Genomic DNA, 21327 nt, shown 5'->3' with positions numbered 1-21327 from the left:
TGTCATCCACTAAGTATGGCTGATGAGCCACTACAACCTCGGGGTGATGACTAAACTAGTCCACTCACCAATGTCAGTAAACTAAATACCCCACCAGTCATAGGGATTAAACGGAATCATAGGCTTCCCATACTCTGTCATGTTAACAGGTGATCGTGGGATACCCTGTATGAACCCGAACTGTCTCATCACCCTATCAGAATGCTGATACTCAATAATATCATAGCATAGCACTGGAACCCTGGCAAGACCAAAGTAATGAGCCTCCCAATCCTCAGCCGATATGTCATGATCCCCATCTGAATCATCCTCCACCTCGTGAAAGTGGGCATATGGCATCCACGCCATAATATCAGCTGCAACTCCATCAAACTCGCCTATATAATATGGCAAACTATGATGAGGCGCCAATCTACTATCACGCCTACCTATAGCTCATTTCCTCTTAACAACAATCCCAGTTTCAGGAACATCCTCATCCATAGGATCATAAAGAACAACATCAGCATGCACCTTACCCTTCCCTCCCTTTCCCCTACCCTTATCCATAACCTTCTTGACCTCCGTCACCTTCCTCCCCCTAACCTCCTTCCCTTGCTTCCCTTTTACCTACTTTCCCTTCAGCTACCACCTCATCAACCGGCCTAGACCAGAACTTAGCTACTGGATATGAATCCCTGATAGGATTAGGAAGAGGTCTCACAATCAAGAATCGCTCATATGCCCACAACTGTAACAACCATGTACAACAAGCAATCCTCTTCGCTCCTTTCTGTGTTGCATGCTCGAGTCCTCTATATATATATATATAAGAACCGCAGAACCCCCATACCATCTCTGCACACCCGTAAGATAGCGGAGGTGTCCAATGTACTTCGGGTGCACCACATTCCTACTACTGTTAGGAAATAGAACAGAACCAACGACCATGAGCAAGTATGCCTATGTGTGGATAACAATCCTCCTCAGATCAAGACCCGGATCAGCCCTCCCATATCTCTGATACAACCATGTGTACTTTATGCCGGCTCTGGCCCATGCCACCTTCACCTCCTCTTCATCCAACGGCTCAAACCACTGTCTCAAAAAATACCCCAAACTACTCTCCAAACCGTCGCCAACTAACGCATGTCCAGCAACCGGTAAACCCAATATATAGCCAACATCCTCCAAAGTCACTGTCATTTCCCCGTGTCTCATGAAGAAGGTGTTGGTTTTGGGACGCCACCTCTCCACAAGTGCCGTGACAAGTCTCGCATCATTCTGCAAAACCACACCCGGATTGGTAAACACACCAAAACCAATGCTATGCAACAAGTCCTTCTGTGCATCAGACAAAACCCACATACACATGTTCATGTTCCCACAATAACACTCCAAAGGAACCCGCTCATGTCCCTCCCAAACATCTGAACTCACATGATACTCGTTATCAAAGATAATGTCATGACTAACTGGACTCGACAATATGTTATCCATCCTGAAACAATAAATATAAAAACAATTCAATAAACTAAACACAAACCATATAATCAACAAATTTGTATGTATAAGCTATCCTAACGACAATAATACACATCCAGGGCCGGCCCTGAGACTTAGTTGGCCTAGTGCGAAATTTTTTTTCAGGGCCCTTTTATTAAAAATTACTAATATAAATATAAAGAAAAAATTCAAATCAATTTATAATTGAATAGAGTAAAGCAAATGATATCTTATAAACATAAAAAAGTGGCAGGAGTACATGTTGAGAGGCATTTATGAAACTTTATAACTCTCCATTAAGCTTTGAATTGGTGTATATGTACTCAAGTTTTTGGTGTTTTAATATGTTTTCTAGTGTTTTTACATTTCAGGCATTAATCTGGGATTCCGGTGAATTAGCATTGATTTGATGCTAATATGGTGTTAGGATGGAGTCCAAGGAATAAAGCTCGTGAAGACCAACTCATTGCAGTAATAAAAGAAGGCAATTTCAGTTTTTCCAGAAGACCGGCGCGCCCGCGCTGTGCTAGCGCACGGCAACGCCAGAGGAACAAAATGTCAGCGCACCCACGCTGGTGAAGTGCGCTGCCGTGCCAGGTCAGGAATTCAGTTTCCTATTTGAATTAGAAGACTATTTTCTGGGCTTTTGGATTAATTTGGGAGCTATTTAAAGACAATAAAAAGATGTTTTTTTATAGTGGAGCTTAAGGAGAAGATGACAAGAAGACGTATAGCACAATTCAATGAAGGTGAAGAAGATCTAGTTTATTCTTGTGAATCTTTGTTCTAAGTTATAATCTTGGATGCTCATTTCTTGTTTTGTTGAACCTAATACTCTGGATTACGTACTTTGTTTACTATTTTTTTACAAAAACTAAACGATTATGATGTACTTTGTTTACAAAGTAACGTTTATGGACTCATCATCAACGTGGTTTGCATAAGTGCATAAATCACAAAGTTAACCTAAACCAGTCTCTGTGGGAAGGAACTAGAAAGAATTCTATATTACTTGCGATCGTGTATACTTGTGTGAATTATTAGCGCGTGCTTAGCGACTAATAGTACATCATAAATAAAAAAAATTGCATACGTTTAAGCCTTACCTTTCTTCATCCTAATAAAAACTAAAGTGATCTCTTCTTGCTATCTTAGAAGCAAAATCAGCAACTATATGCTCCACATCAATATTTTTCAGTATATTTTTCTCAATACTCAAAATCGCCAATCCATTCAACCTCTTTTGACTCATACTTGTCGACAAATAAGACTTAATTAACTTTATCTTTAAAAAACTCTGTTCTATAGATGCCACAGTAATAGGTATAGTTAATAAAATCCTATAAGAAACTAAAATATTTAGAAACATATCCATCTTCTTCACAAATTCTAAGACTCTGAGAGAATTCCATGGTGTTCCACATTCATATGCTACACTTGGAAGCATTTCATGTAAGATTTGTAATTCTGAAAGTAACCATTTTGCATCAATATCACAATCATCACCATGAGTTAAGGTTTTTTCAAGTTTCATACAACAATTTTTTAATCCTTCATCATCAAAAGAAATCATCCGGGATGCATCAAACAAAAAACCAAAAACAGACTCAAAAAGTTCCATTTGTTCGAATCTTATCTTCAGCTGAGAAAGTTCCATATCCACCAGTACAAGAAAATAATCAGTTCTATAATTTTCCAAGGCAAATTATTGTTCCCTTTCGGTATCAGGATTGTCATCAAACTATCCATTTCTTTTAATCCTACGCTTTATAAGAAAAACATGTTCAATATCCATTTTATTAGCAAGCTCTTTAGTATCAATCATAGCTGATGTAAACCCATTTTCTCTATATTTCTCAAAGAAAGAAACCAACCCTTTTAAACTTGCAATAGCAACATCAAGACACATATCTTCAGATTGCAAATTCTTAATCACCAAATTAATTTTGTGCAAAATATCATGCCAAATAATCAAACTCAATATAAATTCAAAACTTGAAAATTCATTTGAGGCCAATTTTTCAGCATCCCAACATATTTTTGGATCATCGGAAACTTCTGCTAATTTCATTAAAGCATTGCTTGTTTTTGGAGCTTGTATTCTTATTGCCTTTACACTTTCAATTCGACTTTCCCATCTTGTCACACGTAAGGATTTTAAAGTCAAATCATCAAGAAATTCAAACAATAGATTCCATCTCTTGGTGGAATTAGCAAATATATTATATATAGCTTGACATGCTCCAAAAAAAGATTTACCTTCAACCCAAGAATTTTCCATATCAGAGAGTACCAGGTTAAGAGAATGACAGCCATAAGGCATGCAAAAAGCTCTAGGATTAACATTAAGTAATCTTTTTTGAACACCTTGATGTTTCCCCTCATATTAGAACCATTATCGTATCCTTGTCCCCTCACATCATTGATATTTAAATCAAGAGATTTAAGAGCATTTTCTAACTCACCAAACAGGCCCAACCCGAAAGTATTTTCCACATTTAAAAACTCTAGGAAATACTCATCAATTTTTACAGGGAGACTCACAACATCAACACATCTAATCATCAAAGTCATTTATTCCATACAGCTTGCATTAGGAGTGCAATCAAGAATTACTGAAAAATATCTGGCTTCTTTGATTTTCTTTAATATTACTACACTCTTTACACTCGAATCCAACATTACTATCAAATCATTTTGTATTTTGTGACTAAGATAATGATAGTGAATGTCCTTATCTTGAATGACTCTGAAATGGTACTTCATTGTTTGATCAAACTCAGCTATTGACTCAAGAAAACCCAAAAAATTACCATTCGAATCTTCAAATATTTTTTCATTTTTCCCACGAAATGCCAGATTATACATCGCAAGGCGTTTAACAATAATTATTCTGATCATAACCTGCTTCCAATGTTCAGTTTCTTTTTTAATTTGCTCTTGCTATTCTTTATCAATGGTTTGATTTGTTTTCAATCTAACTTGGAGTTCGGCCCACGCCCTAAGGTCGGTAAGATGTTCAAGACTATCTTCGTGCTGCTTAAGCTTTTCACCTAAATGTACCCAATCATCTATTCCAACACTTGCTAAATTGCTTTTAGAATGACCAGTTTTTACCACTTTACAACAAAGGCAAAATACTTTATTCAATTCTTTTGAGTATACTAACCATTTTCTATCGACAAGTTCACCATTTCTTAATTTTTGATCATAATAATAGGTTGAAAACCCCATACTACATTTATCCTTGGAAAATATAATCATATTTTCTCTAATAGGCCCCTTTTCAACTAGCAAATCCCTCATTTTACTATATAATCCATCCCATACCCGAGGATCATAAATATTCAAAGTTAGAGGACCAGACTCTCTAGGACTACTGTCTTCCCTATTTTCAATAACCACATTTTCAATCACTTCGGTTTCTTGTTCAGTTATCTCGTTCTCACACTCTTCATCAATTACATTGTGTTCTTGTGTAAAAGTATTATGAACTTGAGACACCTCTTTTTCGACAATGTCAGACTCTTCTTTATCTATAGACACATCAGATTGTTTGGATTTCTTCCAAAGTTTTTCAAGAGATCCATTTAGTGGATTAATTTTTTCTTCCTCTTCCTTTTTTTTTCTTTTATCATTAATAGATGGATACTTTTTAGTAAACATATTTTGCACTAAAGCAGCTAGCAGATTTTGCACTAAAGCAACATGCAGGAGACTTATGAGAAAACCTGGATAGATGAACTAACAAGCACTGAAGTAGTGAAGCAAGAGCAGGATCTTCAATTCCAAATTAATAACAATGATCAAGTCCGAACTCAAGTCCAACACTGAAAAAAATTTATAAAAACTATTTAAATGATATAATGGATTAATAATTATAATTCATACAACCAAGTGCCAATAAGGGTTAGGCCGCAACAATCAAATCAACTCAACATCACATTATTACAATTCAAATATTAAATATATAACTAAAGAATTATAATTATATAAAATTCAGCAAATCATAAAAAGTATAAAGAACATGTAAGTATGTAGATTTTAAGGTCTTCGCATCTGACTAGGGAGAGAAACAAGTAGTTGCTACAAATTTGGCATAGTATATAAACAACTAAATCAAAAGATTGAAATTACCTTTATATTTTAAGCCCAAAATTGGAACTTGGTAGACAACATTGGAGTGAATTGATTGTTAATATGATAATATCCACCTTTGTTGTTGTGATGATTGCTGAAGTGATCCTTCGGGTAATTGAAGATGAATTTTTAGTTTAGTAGATAAATCGGCTTAGTCCTGTCCGCGAAGAAAAATAAGGCCCAGAATTCTATACAAATACAGATTTATACTTACACATATACTGGGCTAAAATGTTTTTGGGCCCCCTGGATCCAATGGGCCTAGTGCAAGAGCACTGGTAGCACTAGTCTAGGGCCGGCACTGTACACATCAATTATCAATCATATAAGCAATATTTTAAATATTCTATTCCATAATTTAACCACTTTCAGAGACAATGTTCATCTCCCGAATGAATAACACAATCATCCCATTAAATATACAACGAACTACATTATCAAAAAAACTTCATGGTTCTCAGCAATCATTCGCAACTATAACATTCACGCAATCATTGAATTATATATACAACTACACAATCATTCGCAATAAGGACACGAAAATCATAAAGTAAATCTATATAATATTCATTATATTCTATGAATCAACATTAGCCGACATCATGTAGTTGTATAAACTACACAAAATAGAAGTTCAATGCATTAGCCACGTATACACTGCCAAATTCATCTGCAGTGTACGAGTAACCAATCAATTTTATTAATCGCAGAACAATTGACAATTTAAAATAATGCAGTCACAAGATCACAACATATACAATAATGCAACCATTATTATTACAAAAAAAGAAGTGTCTAGACAACTGTATTACATTACACAAATAAGAGAGATTAAACAACATATTACGCAATTGAATTTCTAACAACACAATTATACACGGATTATAAACTGTCCAGACAACACGATTATCACAATATATACATACACGATTATATACGATTACATACACGGATTACTAACAACAACAACATAATCCCACACTAATTAATTACGAATCGTGTTCAAGAACCCTAATAACTCGATTAAACACCAATAACCCAACCCAACACGAACAAACTATATAGAAAAAAATAAAAATTAAACCTTTTACGCTTGTTGATTCGTGTTTATGCTTTCTCCTCTCGAATCCGACTCCAATCCGTCTCCACTCCTCCAAAATCGTGTTTATATTGTGTTGAAAAGTGTTTGAAACTTACACTAACTGCTATCTGGGTTGAAAACTGTGTTTAACCGACTCTCCAGGTCTTCCGCGTAAAATAAGAGCGGACACAGTTTAAGGGCATTTTTGTCATTACCCGTTCCGCGTAAAATAAGCACGGAAAGGCAGTGGTCTGCAGAAAAAAAAGCGCAGAAAGGGGATTTTTTTTAAATCCTAGCCGCTGGATCGATGATCCAACGTCCAGGAGATAGTGTGTTAGTTAACAGTTCCCTGACACATGATTGTCAGGGAACATGGCCCTTGTTTGTAAAGTTGGGGTAGAGGGTTATCAAATACAGTTTCAGCTATCCAGTTTGAGTCAGTATTCATACCAAAGAAACTATCTTTCAGAGCAACTACACGTCCATCGTATTTGTATTTTATGAAATTTTGGTCTCTTAACTTGTCACCCTCACCCATTCGTTCGTAATCATCATGTTGTTCTTGAAGCGATTGAATTTCCTATATAATGTTATCAAGTTAATTATTGATTTATTCCAAATAAATAGAGTAATAAAGGTAAACATTTAAACAAGTTTAGATGTGATTAGTACCTTGTCAACATCATCTCCATCATTATACATAGAGGAATTCAACATCTGCATGGTCATTTATTCAGTACATATAATAGGACTACAATTTTTTTTACTTTATTTGAATATTTAATATCACATATATAATAAAAACTACACTTTAGCAGTCTTAACAAAGAATATGTAAATAATATTTCAAATTTTTTATTAAAAAACCACAGTACTAAGGAATTGTGATGTACATTCCTGTTTAAATACTTTGTAGAGCCGCAAAAGAATAATCCAACATTGTTTTGTCACCGACTGTTAGTACCTAAGAATTTATTAGAATGGGTATGTAAAGTTGTTAACAATATAATATTGTATGAGTATCCATTACAGTTAAACCTCGATAAATTAATACTCGATAAATTAATAATTTCTTGTAACCCTGAGTCGGGCCCTTTATGCTAAATTAATAATTCACTAAATTTATAAGATAATATTTTTATTAATAAATATAAGTCCCATATAATATATAAATCAATAATTACATTTACATCAAAATTATAGATTTTTAAGATGCATTTTTATAGTAAGCCTTAATTGTAACCTGCATCTTTTTAAAATTGATGTCGCCTTATACTTCATCTTGAATCTTTCTTAATGCATTATGGAGCTCTGGCGTACTATGTTCATGTTACAAGAGGAAATTACGTAATGTAATATTTTCTTTAAGGGCATCTTTTTGTGAGACTGACTCCAACTGTGTACTTAGTTAAACTAGCAATATGCCCATGCTACGCACACGAGTTTAGTTATTTTCGTAATTATAAAAAAAATGAAGTAAGAAGTTAAAAATTTGACATTTTCTTAGACTATATTCAGTAAAAAGAATACTAATAACTTGGATAGTGATTATATTCATGTTTTGGCCACGATCACAGATCCGATGGCCCATCTTCGAATAAAATAAGTTTTGACCATATTTCCTTTTCGTTCTCAAATAATGTTACTGTGGCACGCACATGTTATATTTTTTATTTTTTAGATTTAAGTAAATAATATCATAAAATTTCAAATTTCTACAAAAAATTTCATCAATATTATATTATTCATATTGAGATTCTTAATTTATATTCAAAAAACAATTATGCAATAGATAAATTATTGTTATAAAATGTAATATATGTATTATTTAATACTAAACATTTATAATGACATAATATTGTCAAGTGATAAAAAATAGTAGCATCATTCCCTGACACAAAATCTTAGTTTATCATTAATAGGGAGTTTAACGAACTGCTTCCGTTTTAACGAACTAATTCCGTTTCAAGAAGTTATTGTTAAATTTAAAGAACTACTTTCGTTTCAATAAGTTATTATTAACACATAATTTTTCTCAATTAACAAAATATTTTCCTGAATTTCCATTTAATAATTTTTATAAAAAAAATGAAAAAAATATTACTTTCCTCTGTTAACACAAAATTCCGTCCATAAACTCATCTTTTTTTCAAAAAGATATAAAAAATGCCAAAATCTACTATAATTGACCTAAATATTTTTATGAACGAACAATTATACAAAATAAAGATTTGTGCAAAATTTATATATTTTTAACATATTTTATTTTATTTATTAAGTAATTAAAATAAATTAGTTATAAAATCATTAGTGATACAATAATATTCAAAAATAATTAAATCATTTCAATAAAATTTACTTTATTATTTCATAAAGAGGATATATAAGAATAATAGTTGAATTGACTTCTACCTTGGTACAAAGAGGAGGCTGCATGCAGATTTAGGATTCTCGGACAATATCTTCCCTTGCGGGCAGCATATCAATCCTCACGGTGACCTCGATAAGCTTGCATCACTCCGAAATCTGTAAAAGGTACTAATTCTTCATACCCAATTACTGTTATTCATGTCCAATTACTTCTACAAAACTCTGTTATCCTTCAATTGTCTCAATCGGTTATTAGTTATAGTTATAATTTTTGTGGACTGATCTGTATGCTAATTGAATTAGTCATCCAATTTGTATTATTCTTAACTAATGCATGTAAAGAGTTAATCCAATCGTTATTGTTTTTGAATAGTTACTGGTACTAAACAGAGTTATGTAGAAATTTCTATATCCATTCACATTTATGTGTTTTATTTGTTTAAAGTGATGGGAATTAGTTTGAAATGCGATACTTTACAAAAATTGTACATTACCCGTGGTTATAATCGGTGCCCAATTTCGATTATATCATCTTGCTCTACTCTGTTATCTTGAATTGTGGTCTACTCTGTTAATTTCATACTATACACTAAGTGAAAAAAATCTATATGATAACGTATGTCTAGCAAGTGCATTTTATTTAGTTCTAATTATTATTCGGATTTTGTGTTAATTACGTATGGAATTATGATATCTCAGTCTTGACTTTGAATCTTGGTCTCACATTTACTTTATGCTGCTTTCTTCAGTTGTGATACCATAGAAAGATATTCAAAGATAAATATTAAGTTCCACCGTGTATAATGTTTCAAATGTATTTCTAATATATTTTGGTCCAACTGCATAAATTGGTAAATTTTATCATATAGTTATGAGCAGTTACATGATTTGTTACTTTGAGCTTAATGTAGAAATTGCTATATGAAAAACCAATTATGTGTTTTAATTGTTTGAAGTCATGGGCATTAGTTCGATATCTGCTACTTTTCCATAATTGTACATTAGGTGTGGATATACTCGGTGCCAAAATTTTGATTATTTAGTAACGGTGAATATGGTGGGCTTTAGTAATTGTTATATATTACCTAATCCGTTTGATAAGGTATATCTAGCAAGTGCCTGTATTTAGTTCTAATCTATCTTGGGATTTAGTGTTAAGTACGTATAAAATTATGATATATATGTATTGACTCTGTATCTTGATCTCGAATCTCGCTTTACTCTGCTTTCTTCAGTTATGATCCCATAAAATAAACACACCTACTACACTGCATCGGAGCTGTCTTTCTACTTTTTACGTGAAATATGTGTTAATAAGTTTACAGAGATGCTAACAGACATTTATTGACATTCCGTAAGAGCTATATTGGTTGTTTATATTGCAGAAATGAGTGGAAATTCTGGTTTCCATAGTGTAAATATGAAGACCTTGAAGGACTCAGAGATGGTATACTAAAATTTTCTATAATGATTGTAATCTACTATCGTATATACAGAGGTTTTGCCTCTAAATTTGATGTGTACTCTTGATATATGTCTACATCAGCTTAGGTACTATAACAAGGAACATCCATCGTTCTTTGCAACTCTTCCACGTGAAGATAGAAACCTTCATGAAATGGTATGGAAATTAGTATTCTAATACTAATGTGTATCTTCTCATGATTTAATCTTATTGCATGACTGAAAAGTGAAATTGCAGTTAATATTTAATAATTTAAAAGTACTAATGCATACATCATTTTGTTAAATTCCAGAAACTACCTGATAACTTCATTAATGGTCTTGAAGAATCTATTCCAAGCAAAGCAATACTTGTACTTGCTAATGGACATGAAACGTATGTGAGTTTCAAGAGGTCTGAACAGTCTCTCTGTCATATGAAAGAATTCAATATTGACTGTCGCGGTTTGTTCGGTTCCGTTATGATTTACTCTTATAAGGGGAACATGAAATTCTTTGTGAATTGTTTAAAGAATGATCTCTGCGAGGTTATATACTTCAAGAATATGACAATTCCATGTGGCACATTCTATGATCAAGGTACGATACACAAACTATTCCTTGTTAAACTGTTGGACTGCTAATCTTGAATTTTGCTGCTTATGAATGAACTATTTTTTCAGACCTAGTGACTGATATAGGATGGAAGTTCCTGGTGTTTCTTAATAATCCTACAGTTCAAGTCGGAGAAATCATAAGAAACCTATTTTCTTGTTACAGTCAGTTAATTTTTTTTCGGAAATTTTGATAATTAGTTTCTACATGCACTATAAGCAAGCCGCACTTTAGTAATTGTTTAACTTAAGACTTTTTCATGTTAAAGTTGGTACCTAATTATTAATCATTAATAGCCAATACCCGGACATTTCTGGAGGGCATTTGGGAAGCTGCTCCCACCTAAAGTCCAGTTTTACATGAGAAATGGAAGTCGATATGCAGGAACTTGTTCCAAAACTGAGAAGAAAATGTATGGCTTTCAAGATCTTGTGCAAGGCAATGGTTTGAGCGAGACTGAGAAAGTTTTGTTCACCTACTTCGGTGAAGGAAAATTGTTTATTATGATATTTGACAAATCAAATGTTGAAGCAATGTTGCTTGATGAAGATTCATCCAGTTCAGGTTATATTTACTTCACAGCTTATGTAATTTTTTTGAACTATTTTACATATCCGGTTATTTTATTTTTAACTTATTGTTCTTTATAATATAGAATCAGATATGGAGATTGTTCAGGAACCTATTCTGATTCCTGCAAATTTGGAAGTTGATGTCCATAATAATGACAACATGACTTTTACTCATGTTATGACAACATCCAATGTGGACAACACATGTCACGGAGCGGTACGTGTAATAACCCCAATTTTTGGAAATTTTTGAAACCCTTATGAATAGTGTTTTTGCTGAATGAGAAAACTGTTCATGCCACGCTATGTAGGGGTTCTGTTATTGATCTTATGGGATATTATTAGTACTCTATGTGGTATATAAGTGTATGTAAAGATCGTCAGAATCCAATTCCGAACACTTTGATTTTTCCCGGAAATCCACAAGATACGGAGAGAATTGAGTATAAGGTAACAGGATAAAAAGGATTTAAATTAAAGGATTATAATAGAGGATCATAAAAAGGAATATAATGTATTGAGAAAGGTTAAAGGAACCTAAGTAATAAGATCCCGGGTATGATCCTTCAAACGATAAACGAGAACGAAAGTTAAGCGAACCGTATAACAGATCAGCGGTCATTAGGCAAACGATTAGGAAGTTAATCAAAGGGATTAGTGGGAATGATGTCATCCAACCAATAGAAAGAGGACAAGGAAGGGAGGATGACATCATGAGGATGGCATAAGCATGACATGAGAAGGAAGGAGGTGTGGTGGCTTTGTAACCACACAAAATTCAAGGGCAAGAAGGTAATTGACTAAATCAAGCACAAAAACCAAGCAACCAAGCCAAGCAAAAATCATTTTCATCAAAAATCAAAAAGCAACCAAGGCTTTATTCTTGAAGCTCTCGGCTTTTTACTATTCATTAGGCAAGAATTTTCAAAAATTCAAGATCCAAGCTTCCTAAATTGGTGAGTAAATTCCCTAATCATCTTCATGCTTAGTTAGGGCTATACCATGAGTTTAAGCCATCAATTCCTTCTCAATCTTCTTCATTTAATCAAAGAAGAAGACTATGAATAGTGTTTTCAAGTTTTTTAACTTGAAGTTTTCTTGTTTTCTTGAAGATCCAAGCTTTCCTAAGACTTCTCAAAGCTTCTTAAGGCTTCCTAGCTCATCCCACCTCTCCAAGGAAGGTATAAACTATAAACCCTAGCTTTAGTTTTGAGTAATTAGGATTGAATGTGTTTGATATAGCATATGTGAAACATGATGCTTGATTGGTTGAAGTTTGGTTGAGTTTGTAGAGATTAGTTGGTTTTGTTGCATTGTTGGAGTTGTAAATCTTGGTAATTAGTTAAAGAACCTAAGTAAAGCTTTTAGTTCATGTGAGGAATAAGTATAAATGGTTAATGTGGATTTGTTGGGGCTGTTATGATGTGGTTTGGAGGAATATTGGTTGTATGATTGATTTGAGGTTGAATTGTGATGGTTTTTGAATGGTTTAAAATTTGGAAATCGCGTAAACATAGCCGTCGTAACGTCCGATTTTCTTTGGACTGTTTTTGTGCATAACATTAGGACCCGAGAACCCCCTGCTAGATTATGACCACTGCCATGTTTAGATAGCTCATGTTATGAGCTTCGTTTTGATATGTAGTCCGTTCGATTCCGATGCACGGTTTAGGAGAAACGACCGTTTCAAGTAACGGCATTTCGCGAACGAAACTTTTCCCCTCGCCTTACTTTGAAACATAGGTTAAAGACCAAAAAGGGTTAATTAATGCATGAAACATTTATGGTAAGTGTGTTAGGCAGTTGGTAAGACACTCGCGAAGGAATCGCCTTAAAACTCATAAAGGTTAAATTATTAAAAATGGTGGAGCCGAGGGTACTCGAGTGACTTAAGAGAATCAGTAAGCGCAAAACGAGCGTTAGAGTCTGAGTTGGTTAGAGTATAGATTTACAAGTGACTTTGGTTTAATTCCAACTTACTTGTTGTTTATAGGTTACCAGACTCGTCCCGAGCCATTCGTAACCCCCAGTCGCTCAGGCAAGTTTTCTACCCGTTATACTGTTGTTGTGATGTAAATATATGTATATGCATTATCTTGTGATATTGCATGATTGTTATTAGCAAATTTTGCGATATATTGGAGCATGCTAATATGGTATATATGCATGTCTGTTTCGTAATCTGGTTATCTATCTGTTGATTTCAATGCTTATAGTTGCATAATACCTATGCTAGAAATAAGTAAGTAGTTGCGTATACCCTTAGTATAGGGGATAAAAGGTGAACATATTTCTAAATCGGGAGTCGATGTTCCCGAGTATATTATATATATATATATTTATTTATATATATATATGGATATAGTTTTTAAAACTATTAATCGAATAAGGTTTATTCGATAACTTTAACTTTATTTTATTATTGAATATTATTTTGAATATTATTCGAAGGCGTATGACTCCTTTATATTAAATGAATATTATTTTGAATATTCATTCGAGGGCTTATGACTCCTTTTATTTATTTATCTGAATATTATTTGAATATTCATTCGAGAGCTTATGACTCCTTTTATTTATTTATCTGAATATTATTTGAATATTCATTCGAGGGCTTATGACTCCTTTTATTTATTTATCTGAATATTATTTGAATATTCATTCGAGGGCTTATGACTCTTTTATATTATTTATTGAATATTATTTGAATATTCATTCGAGGGCTTATGACTCAGTTTATATTATTTAATGAATATTATTTGAATATTCATTTGAGGATCTATGACTCCGATTATTTGCTGAGGTATATTCTTTATTTTATTAAAGAATAAGGTGTCAATAATCAAACTTATTTTCGATTATTCAAATAAAGATAATACTTTCATATAAGTATATCTTTGGTTATTTAATACTCGTTTCAAGTATAAGTTTTAATACTTCTACTTCAATTACTTTTATAAAGATTATTCTTTATGGGAATATTATTTAAATAATAATATTCAGTCATTTTCTAAATATTCTGGGGACTGATTTACTTCATTAAATCAGCTTTACTCCAAACACTCTTTAAAGTGTTTTCGAGTCTTCAAAATGATTTTTAAAGTCAGAGCGGATCCCAAAACTCATTTTTATATTTAAGATCTTCCTTTTTAAGGGGATTTAAATACTCGCTCAAAACCTGGGGAATCCGGCTCTGTGGTGTATTTTATATTCGCAACGAGGTTGCAGTTTTGGTAAATGAATTGATTACTTGCCCAACGTTCGGGAAGTAAGCCCATCTAATTGAGTCGGCATAAGCGACAGGCCGGGGTACGGTCTATGAAAGTGTAAGTGGCTGGGTGGCAGTCCATCAACGCGTGAGGGGCCGGGTAACGGTCTAACGCGAGATCCTAATGTGGCCAGGGTGATGACCGGTGAGGAATTCATCCATCTACAGTAGAAAAGGTTACTTATTGGTATCTTTGCCTGATCAGCAAGATATCTGGTTTATGCCAAAATTCTTTTCCTTTCCAAAATTCATTGGATGTTTCAAACTCTGTTCATACTTTACATAACAGAGGTTCCAGGAAATGTTTAAGATATATATATATATGTGGATATATATATATCGGGACTAAATAAAGTATCTCGTAACTTTATTTCATTCAATAATATTTCAAAGATTGAATCTATTCAAATCTTTTCTTGTAATCTCATCTATGTGATGAACTTTTGAAACTGATTATAACTTGAACGGTGGTAGTTCAAGTAGTATTGGGAAAGATATAAGTATATTGGGGTATTTGGTAACCTCATCTTTTAAACTTATATCTAATTAATAATTGTCTTATGAATGACAAAGATTTTCAGAAAAACGTTGAGACAAGGTTAGATATATGAGATCACCTTGCAACGATATTTTTTTATACGGTTATACATTGGGACTTTGTGTATATTATGCATGGAAGAGGACTTCCAATATTTTGAAAAGTATATATGTATATATACTGAATATTTTGCGACTTCATCGCATTAAGATATCAAACTTGGTTCATTTCTTTTGACCAAGACTTTCATGAGTATTATGAGTAGGCTCATATACTATTAATCATTATACATATTATTTTGGTGGGCTTGCTGCTCACCCTTGTTTTTTTCTTTCATCACACAACAACAGATAGAAAAGATGAACAGAACCAAGCTCCCGATTCGCGAGCGATTAGGAGACGTTCTGCAGTTTTCTAGAAGCATTGATGCCGCCGTAGCTGAGGTAGGAATTACCAATAGGCTAGGCTTTCAACTTTTGATGTACCAGATTTATTTATATTTATGAATTGTAATAATGGCAAAGAAATGTAAATTTATTCAGAAAACCTTTTAAGGTGTATTGACAGATAATTGTGGTTATTTTTGGATGTTCATCTCTGAGACTATAACATGTGGTGTGTGTGTTTATTGTGGGGTCACAGTACAGAGTAGTTGAGTAATTATTAAGATTGGGTGTTATTAAGGGAAATGGAACTCGTGACGACCCGGATCCCTGACCCCGGATCTGGGGGTGTTACAGAAATGGTATCAGAGCTAAGCGTTATAAACCTCAGAGATGATGGGACGTTAAGATAATAAGTTCACTAAGATAATAAGAACTCTTGCCAAGTTCATAGTCGGACTACCTAACGTAGTACTGACAGTTAAAACCCTTATGGGAACCCTTATAAATGTAGCGATAGAAGCGTAGTTCGTTATCGTATATGGTAGCGGGACTCCGAACCCTGAAGTTGAGGAACATCAACGCGATGATATTTTATTATTTATTGGGGATCAGATTATGGATCCAATAGAGCGTCCTAACGTGGGACCGGATGATGTTGATATTGAGGATGTAGCGGTTGAGGATGTTGTCCTAGAAGGGATAGTTGCTGAGGAGGATCCCATGGAGGATCCTGACAGGATTGGATAAAGGACCACTGATGAATTGATGACCATGGTTTGGTCGACTACCAGAGGTAGGATTGGCCGGTCACTACCGGAGGTTCGTTCAAGTTGTAAAGATAGTAGCCCCTTTAACGCGGCTTACTCGTAAGACTGAGAAGTTCGAATGGACAGAGAAATGCGAGAACAGCTTTCAAGAACTGAAGCAGAGGTTGGTGATGGCCCCTATGCTGGCATTGCCGGATGGAAAAAGGAGATTTTGTGATTTGTAAGTGACGTTTCGCATAAGGAATTAGGGTGCTTCTTAGCACAGCAAGATAATCCCGTCTGCGTCAAGACAATTAAGGTAATATGAAATTCAATATCCCCGCCCATGAGCTTAGGCTCGTGGCAATAGTTTTACCCTAAAGATTGGAGGCACTACTTGTATGGAGAGAAGTGCGAGAATTACCTAAGCCATAAGTGCTCTAGTACATTCTTAAGTAGAAAGAGCTCAACATACGCCAGAGGAGGCGGTTAGAGCTAATCAAGAATTATGATTGGGAGATTCTTTATCATTCGGGGAAAGCCAATATGGTGGCTGATGCCCTTAGTAAAAAGGAGAGACTCAAGATGATAATGTCTTTTGGAGAGTTTATAAGAGATTTTGAGAAAATGGAAATAGTAGTGAAGGTAACCGGAGCCGGTACCGAAAAGCTGTTTGAGATAGCAATACAGCCCGAAGTATTGGAAAAGAACATATTGTGCCAGTAAAAGTGATGAATGAAGGCAGAGAGCCAACAAATAGGTATGAGATTAATACCGAGAGTGATGACAAGGGAATAATGAGGTATTCCTATAGAATTTGGGTTCCAAAGGTTTAAGAGCTTAAAGATGAAATCTTAGATGAAAGCTAGTTTGAGGAATAAGAGTTAGAGCAAACCCTGAACGTGATAGTCAGGGAGGTTGCCACCAAGACAAAAGGAACCCATAACATGATGAAGTGGAAAATGAGGATTTAAATTATGTAAGATGACCCCAATTATGGGGAGTAGGAAGAAATATTTAGACTGAGGAAACAAAAGTCGAGTAAGGACAGGAGACCCGAGATGGTACCCCTATACGGCAATTCATGGACCTGTCTAAAGAGAACTTAGACTATTATCCCCAACCACCACCCTGAGGAGACAGTGCGGTGGGAAATTCTTTCATGACCTTTAAGTCGCTAAGCTCTCAGAGTTCCAAGGAACAAGCTGACCCAGTCGAGGCAAGAGCCTGGCTAAAGAAAATAGATGAATCATTTGAGATTCTAAATGATTGACGAACCACAAAAGACTGTTTTGTCACTTACCCTCCTAAGAGAGAGACCACCCGCTGGTGAAAGGCCAAGGAAGGCACGGAGCAAGAGATTATAATAAACTGATTTAAGTTCAGTCAATTGTTTTCAGGAAAGTACTTCCCAAGGTTATGGAGATAGTGTAAAAGCTTAAGAGCCAGAACAAAGGCAGACGAGTATGATGAATTATGAATCTAAGTTGTAAAAGTTATCAAGATTCGTTCTGAAGACACGAATCCAGAATGACGGGATGTTTGAAATCAATGCTTATGTTGTGTTGGTGCATGAAATAACGATAAGAGAAAGGAATATAAAGGCAAGAGAGTTTGAGGAATGATAAGGGAGTTGGGTATGAGGAAACCCTAAAGACTCGTAGAAATAGAAATAGAAAAGTAGGTAATCGTCCGGATGAGAGTGATTCACCATGAGTTAAATTGATGGTTGAAGGTATAAGAGATACATATATTTTATCCCCTGTAAGTTGGGAAGATTTGAGGAAACCTTGAGATAATTCGAAGGATAAATAATGAGACGCGGATAGACTGAGGAGACAAGAAAGTAAGAAATTAAGAAAATTGGGTGAAGGAAGTGACCTTCAAGAAGGTAAAGTGTAAGACCGGTGGCATGATACCCAGAAAGGGAGACGCCAGATATGAAAGATATCCCAACATTGAGATGACTGTTGAGATAAACAACAAAAGTAAATAAGGAATTATTAAGAAGAAGTTCACGTTGAACATGACCAATATCTTCCAGAACATCCATGTTATCATTACCAAATCAAGAAAGAAAAGTGGATGACCATTGTTATCTTTTGGAGGCCATATGGATTGACCTCAATTTGAATAAGGATGCTATTATGAAGTTACGTATAGACTATCGAGGTGGGAATGATTGAATAAGACACCCTTATCAGGGATATATGACTTGATTTATCCATGGAAGGATGCAGGTACCTTTTAAAGGTGGAATTAAGGATAGAACATTGGTAACTTAAAATGAATCCTAGGGGACTGCATAAAGGTTGGCATGTCACCCTTAATAGGGACAGTATGAGTTTTGACAAGATGAATTGGAAAGGGTTAAGGTAACAACAACCTTTAAGGATCAGTGGAGAAATTTTTCAGAAGTATATAGACAATGGTTCTAGTAATAGTGAATGGTATTTTGATATGCCCTGTATCTAGGGAATACAGGAGGAACGATTGAAGGATAACCTTAGAGGTTTTACAAGGAGAAAGGTAATATTCAAAATTCTCAAGAATAGAAATGTGGATAAAGGAAATATGACGTAATTATAATGATGCCAAGTGGGGCACGTGTTAAACCACGAGAAAGTATGGATCGAACCAGTAATGGTCGAAATTATTCAGGGCAATTAGGACTTAAGATAAAAGATGTTCTAATTATGATTGAGAGTCAGTCATGACAGTGATTAACCTCTAAAGACTGAGGCAATAACTTATGGAAAAATGGTGATTTTTTTTTACTCATCAGATTTTAAGGAAAGCATTTTCACATAAGCTGTGATTGAAATAAGGTAGAAAATTTATTTGGAGATGGTTAAAGTGACATTGACTGTAAGGAAATTTTACTATCAGGGAAGGCCAAAGAGGTGGCCGACACTTTAAAGGTAAGTGGATAATTATAGGCGCGTGTGCCAAAAGAATACAGTGATGATGGTTAAAAATTTGAAGGTTGAATTATGGTTTGGAAGATTGACATTCCTTCTGATGACTGTGCAATACCCAACCGTAATAGTAGTTGGTAAAGGTTTAATCTGTGTAATCGCCATAAACGGGCTATCTATCTTAGAAGGTCCTATTTTGAGATAAGCCAGAACCATGTTTCAAAAAGGACTAGATGAACCCTTGAGTTAATTCTTCTATTTAGGGCGTATGATTAAGAATGGTATTAACCTGCTATCATTGCTTTGATTGAAACTCTTCTGCACTTTTATCTGCTTCATGTCATGTAAGTACGTCAGAGTTTGGAGTGTTCTTCATGAATTGTGATTGGTGGTTATGTTAACTCCTTAGGAGAATTAGATACGAGATGTATGGACTCCGTATGGTTAGATATTAAGATTTTATGGAAAAAGTGAATGACGACAGTAGGTCAGTGGTGGACCATGGTAAGGCAACAATGATTATGCGAGTATTGAGCTGATTACAACCGTGAGAGTTGTATTGGAATGGGTGTTGAGATTGAGTACCACTAATCGGGTCGTGGTAGTGTATAAGTTATCATTGATAGACTAATTAAGTAGAGTATCTACCTAGTGAATAATTATTCTTTCTTATCAATAAGAGAGTCATATTATTATACGAGGAAGGTTGCGGTGCGAGCATAGAATTCTAGTAACGATGATGTATAGAATGAGATCCCAGATTCGATTTTCGATGTCGAGGGAGTTTCAAAGGTGATTGTGTAAGCTCGATGAAGAGCATGGGTCCATAGAATGATGGACGGAATAGAAATATTTAGGCATGGGAAATACGATGCTATAATGCTTGATGTTGATATAAATACAAATATGTTTTGTTCTTCTATGACAAACCTCTATAGTTCAGAGGTAGGTTCCAAGCCAGATATTTTGTGGCAATATATTTTTTTTTCATATATAAAAATCTCTTCAGTTCGTTCTTTTCTCTTCTTTTCATTTCATGTAAGCTGAGAAGAATAACCCTTCCAGAAGGGGAGGTATTACCGAATGACTATCTATCTGTGTGATAGAAGCCGAGTAGGATACCAGCTATTGTTTAATTGCTTGTCAAGTACTAAAGGCTGGCCACCTTCTGTACTAACTATGTGATATAACAAGTGTTCATGATCATAGTGATCTCTCAACAAATTCCTTTACTTCTATTTGATTGATCAAATTTTGGAAAAATAGAAACAGCTGAAAAAGGAGTAATAAAGTTGTGGTAGTATTCGGAATGGAAACACATTCGTGATACTAAGGTTGGCATGGTTATTAAAAGGTTATAGAACGCTAACGAGCAAAAGTATAACCGGTATAATATTAGGAACGGAAGGTAGTAGCGATTACGAACTGGAAAAGAATGGGTATTGAGAAGCAGAAGCTCTAATGCTAAAAGCAATAATGAGAGTCTGTGCAATAGACTTGAAAGAATTTGGAATGATCACTTAATTCAGATTAAGTTATCTTACGACAATAGATCATATGTCAGTATTGAGGTATCGCCTTATGAGATCCTTGAGGGAAGACAATGTCGATCTCCCTTATGTTAGGATGAAGTTGTAGAGCGCAAGATGCTCGGACCCGCAGTAGTCCAAAGGACCAAGGATATGATAGATCTAATCAAAGGACGGCTGGTAGTAGCCCAAGATGGACATGATAAGTATGTTGATTTGACACGAAAGGATAAAGA

The 21327-nt window shown here is 34.6% G+C and overlaps 1 protein-coding gene across 1 annotated transcript; it reads right to left on the bottom strand.

The window, feature by feature from the left end:
* Window positions 1-3226: 3226 nt before the first annotated feature.
* On the bottom strand, window positions 3227-3766 carry LOC141719008 (uncharacterized). The gene has a single exon (XM_074521385.1). It carries the CDS (start codon window positions 3764-3766, stop codon window positions 3227-3229), a length of 540 nt encoding a protein of 179 aa, XP_074377486.1.
* Between the last annotated feature and the right edge of the window lie 17561 nt (window positions 3767-21327).

This window comes from Apium graveolens, chromosome 4 (genome assembly GCF_009905375.1).
Source record: "Apium graveolens cultivar Ventura chromosome 4, ASM990537v1, whole genome shotgun sequence".
Classification (NCBI taxonomy): domain Eukaryota; kingdom Viridiplantae; phylum Streptophyta; class Magnoliopsida; order Apiales; family Apiaceae; genus Apium; species Apium graveolens.
This window is presented reverse-complemented; position numbering and strand designations above follow the sequence as displayed.

Coding starts and splice junctions, on each gene's coding strand:
- LOC141719008 (XM_074521385.1), bottom strand. CDS start 3,766: ATGGAAAATTCTTGGGTTGAAGGTAAATCTTTTTTTGGAGCATGTCAA.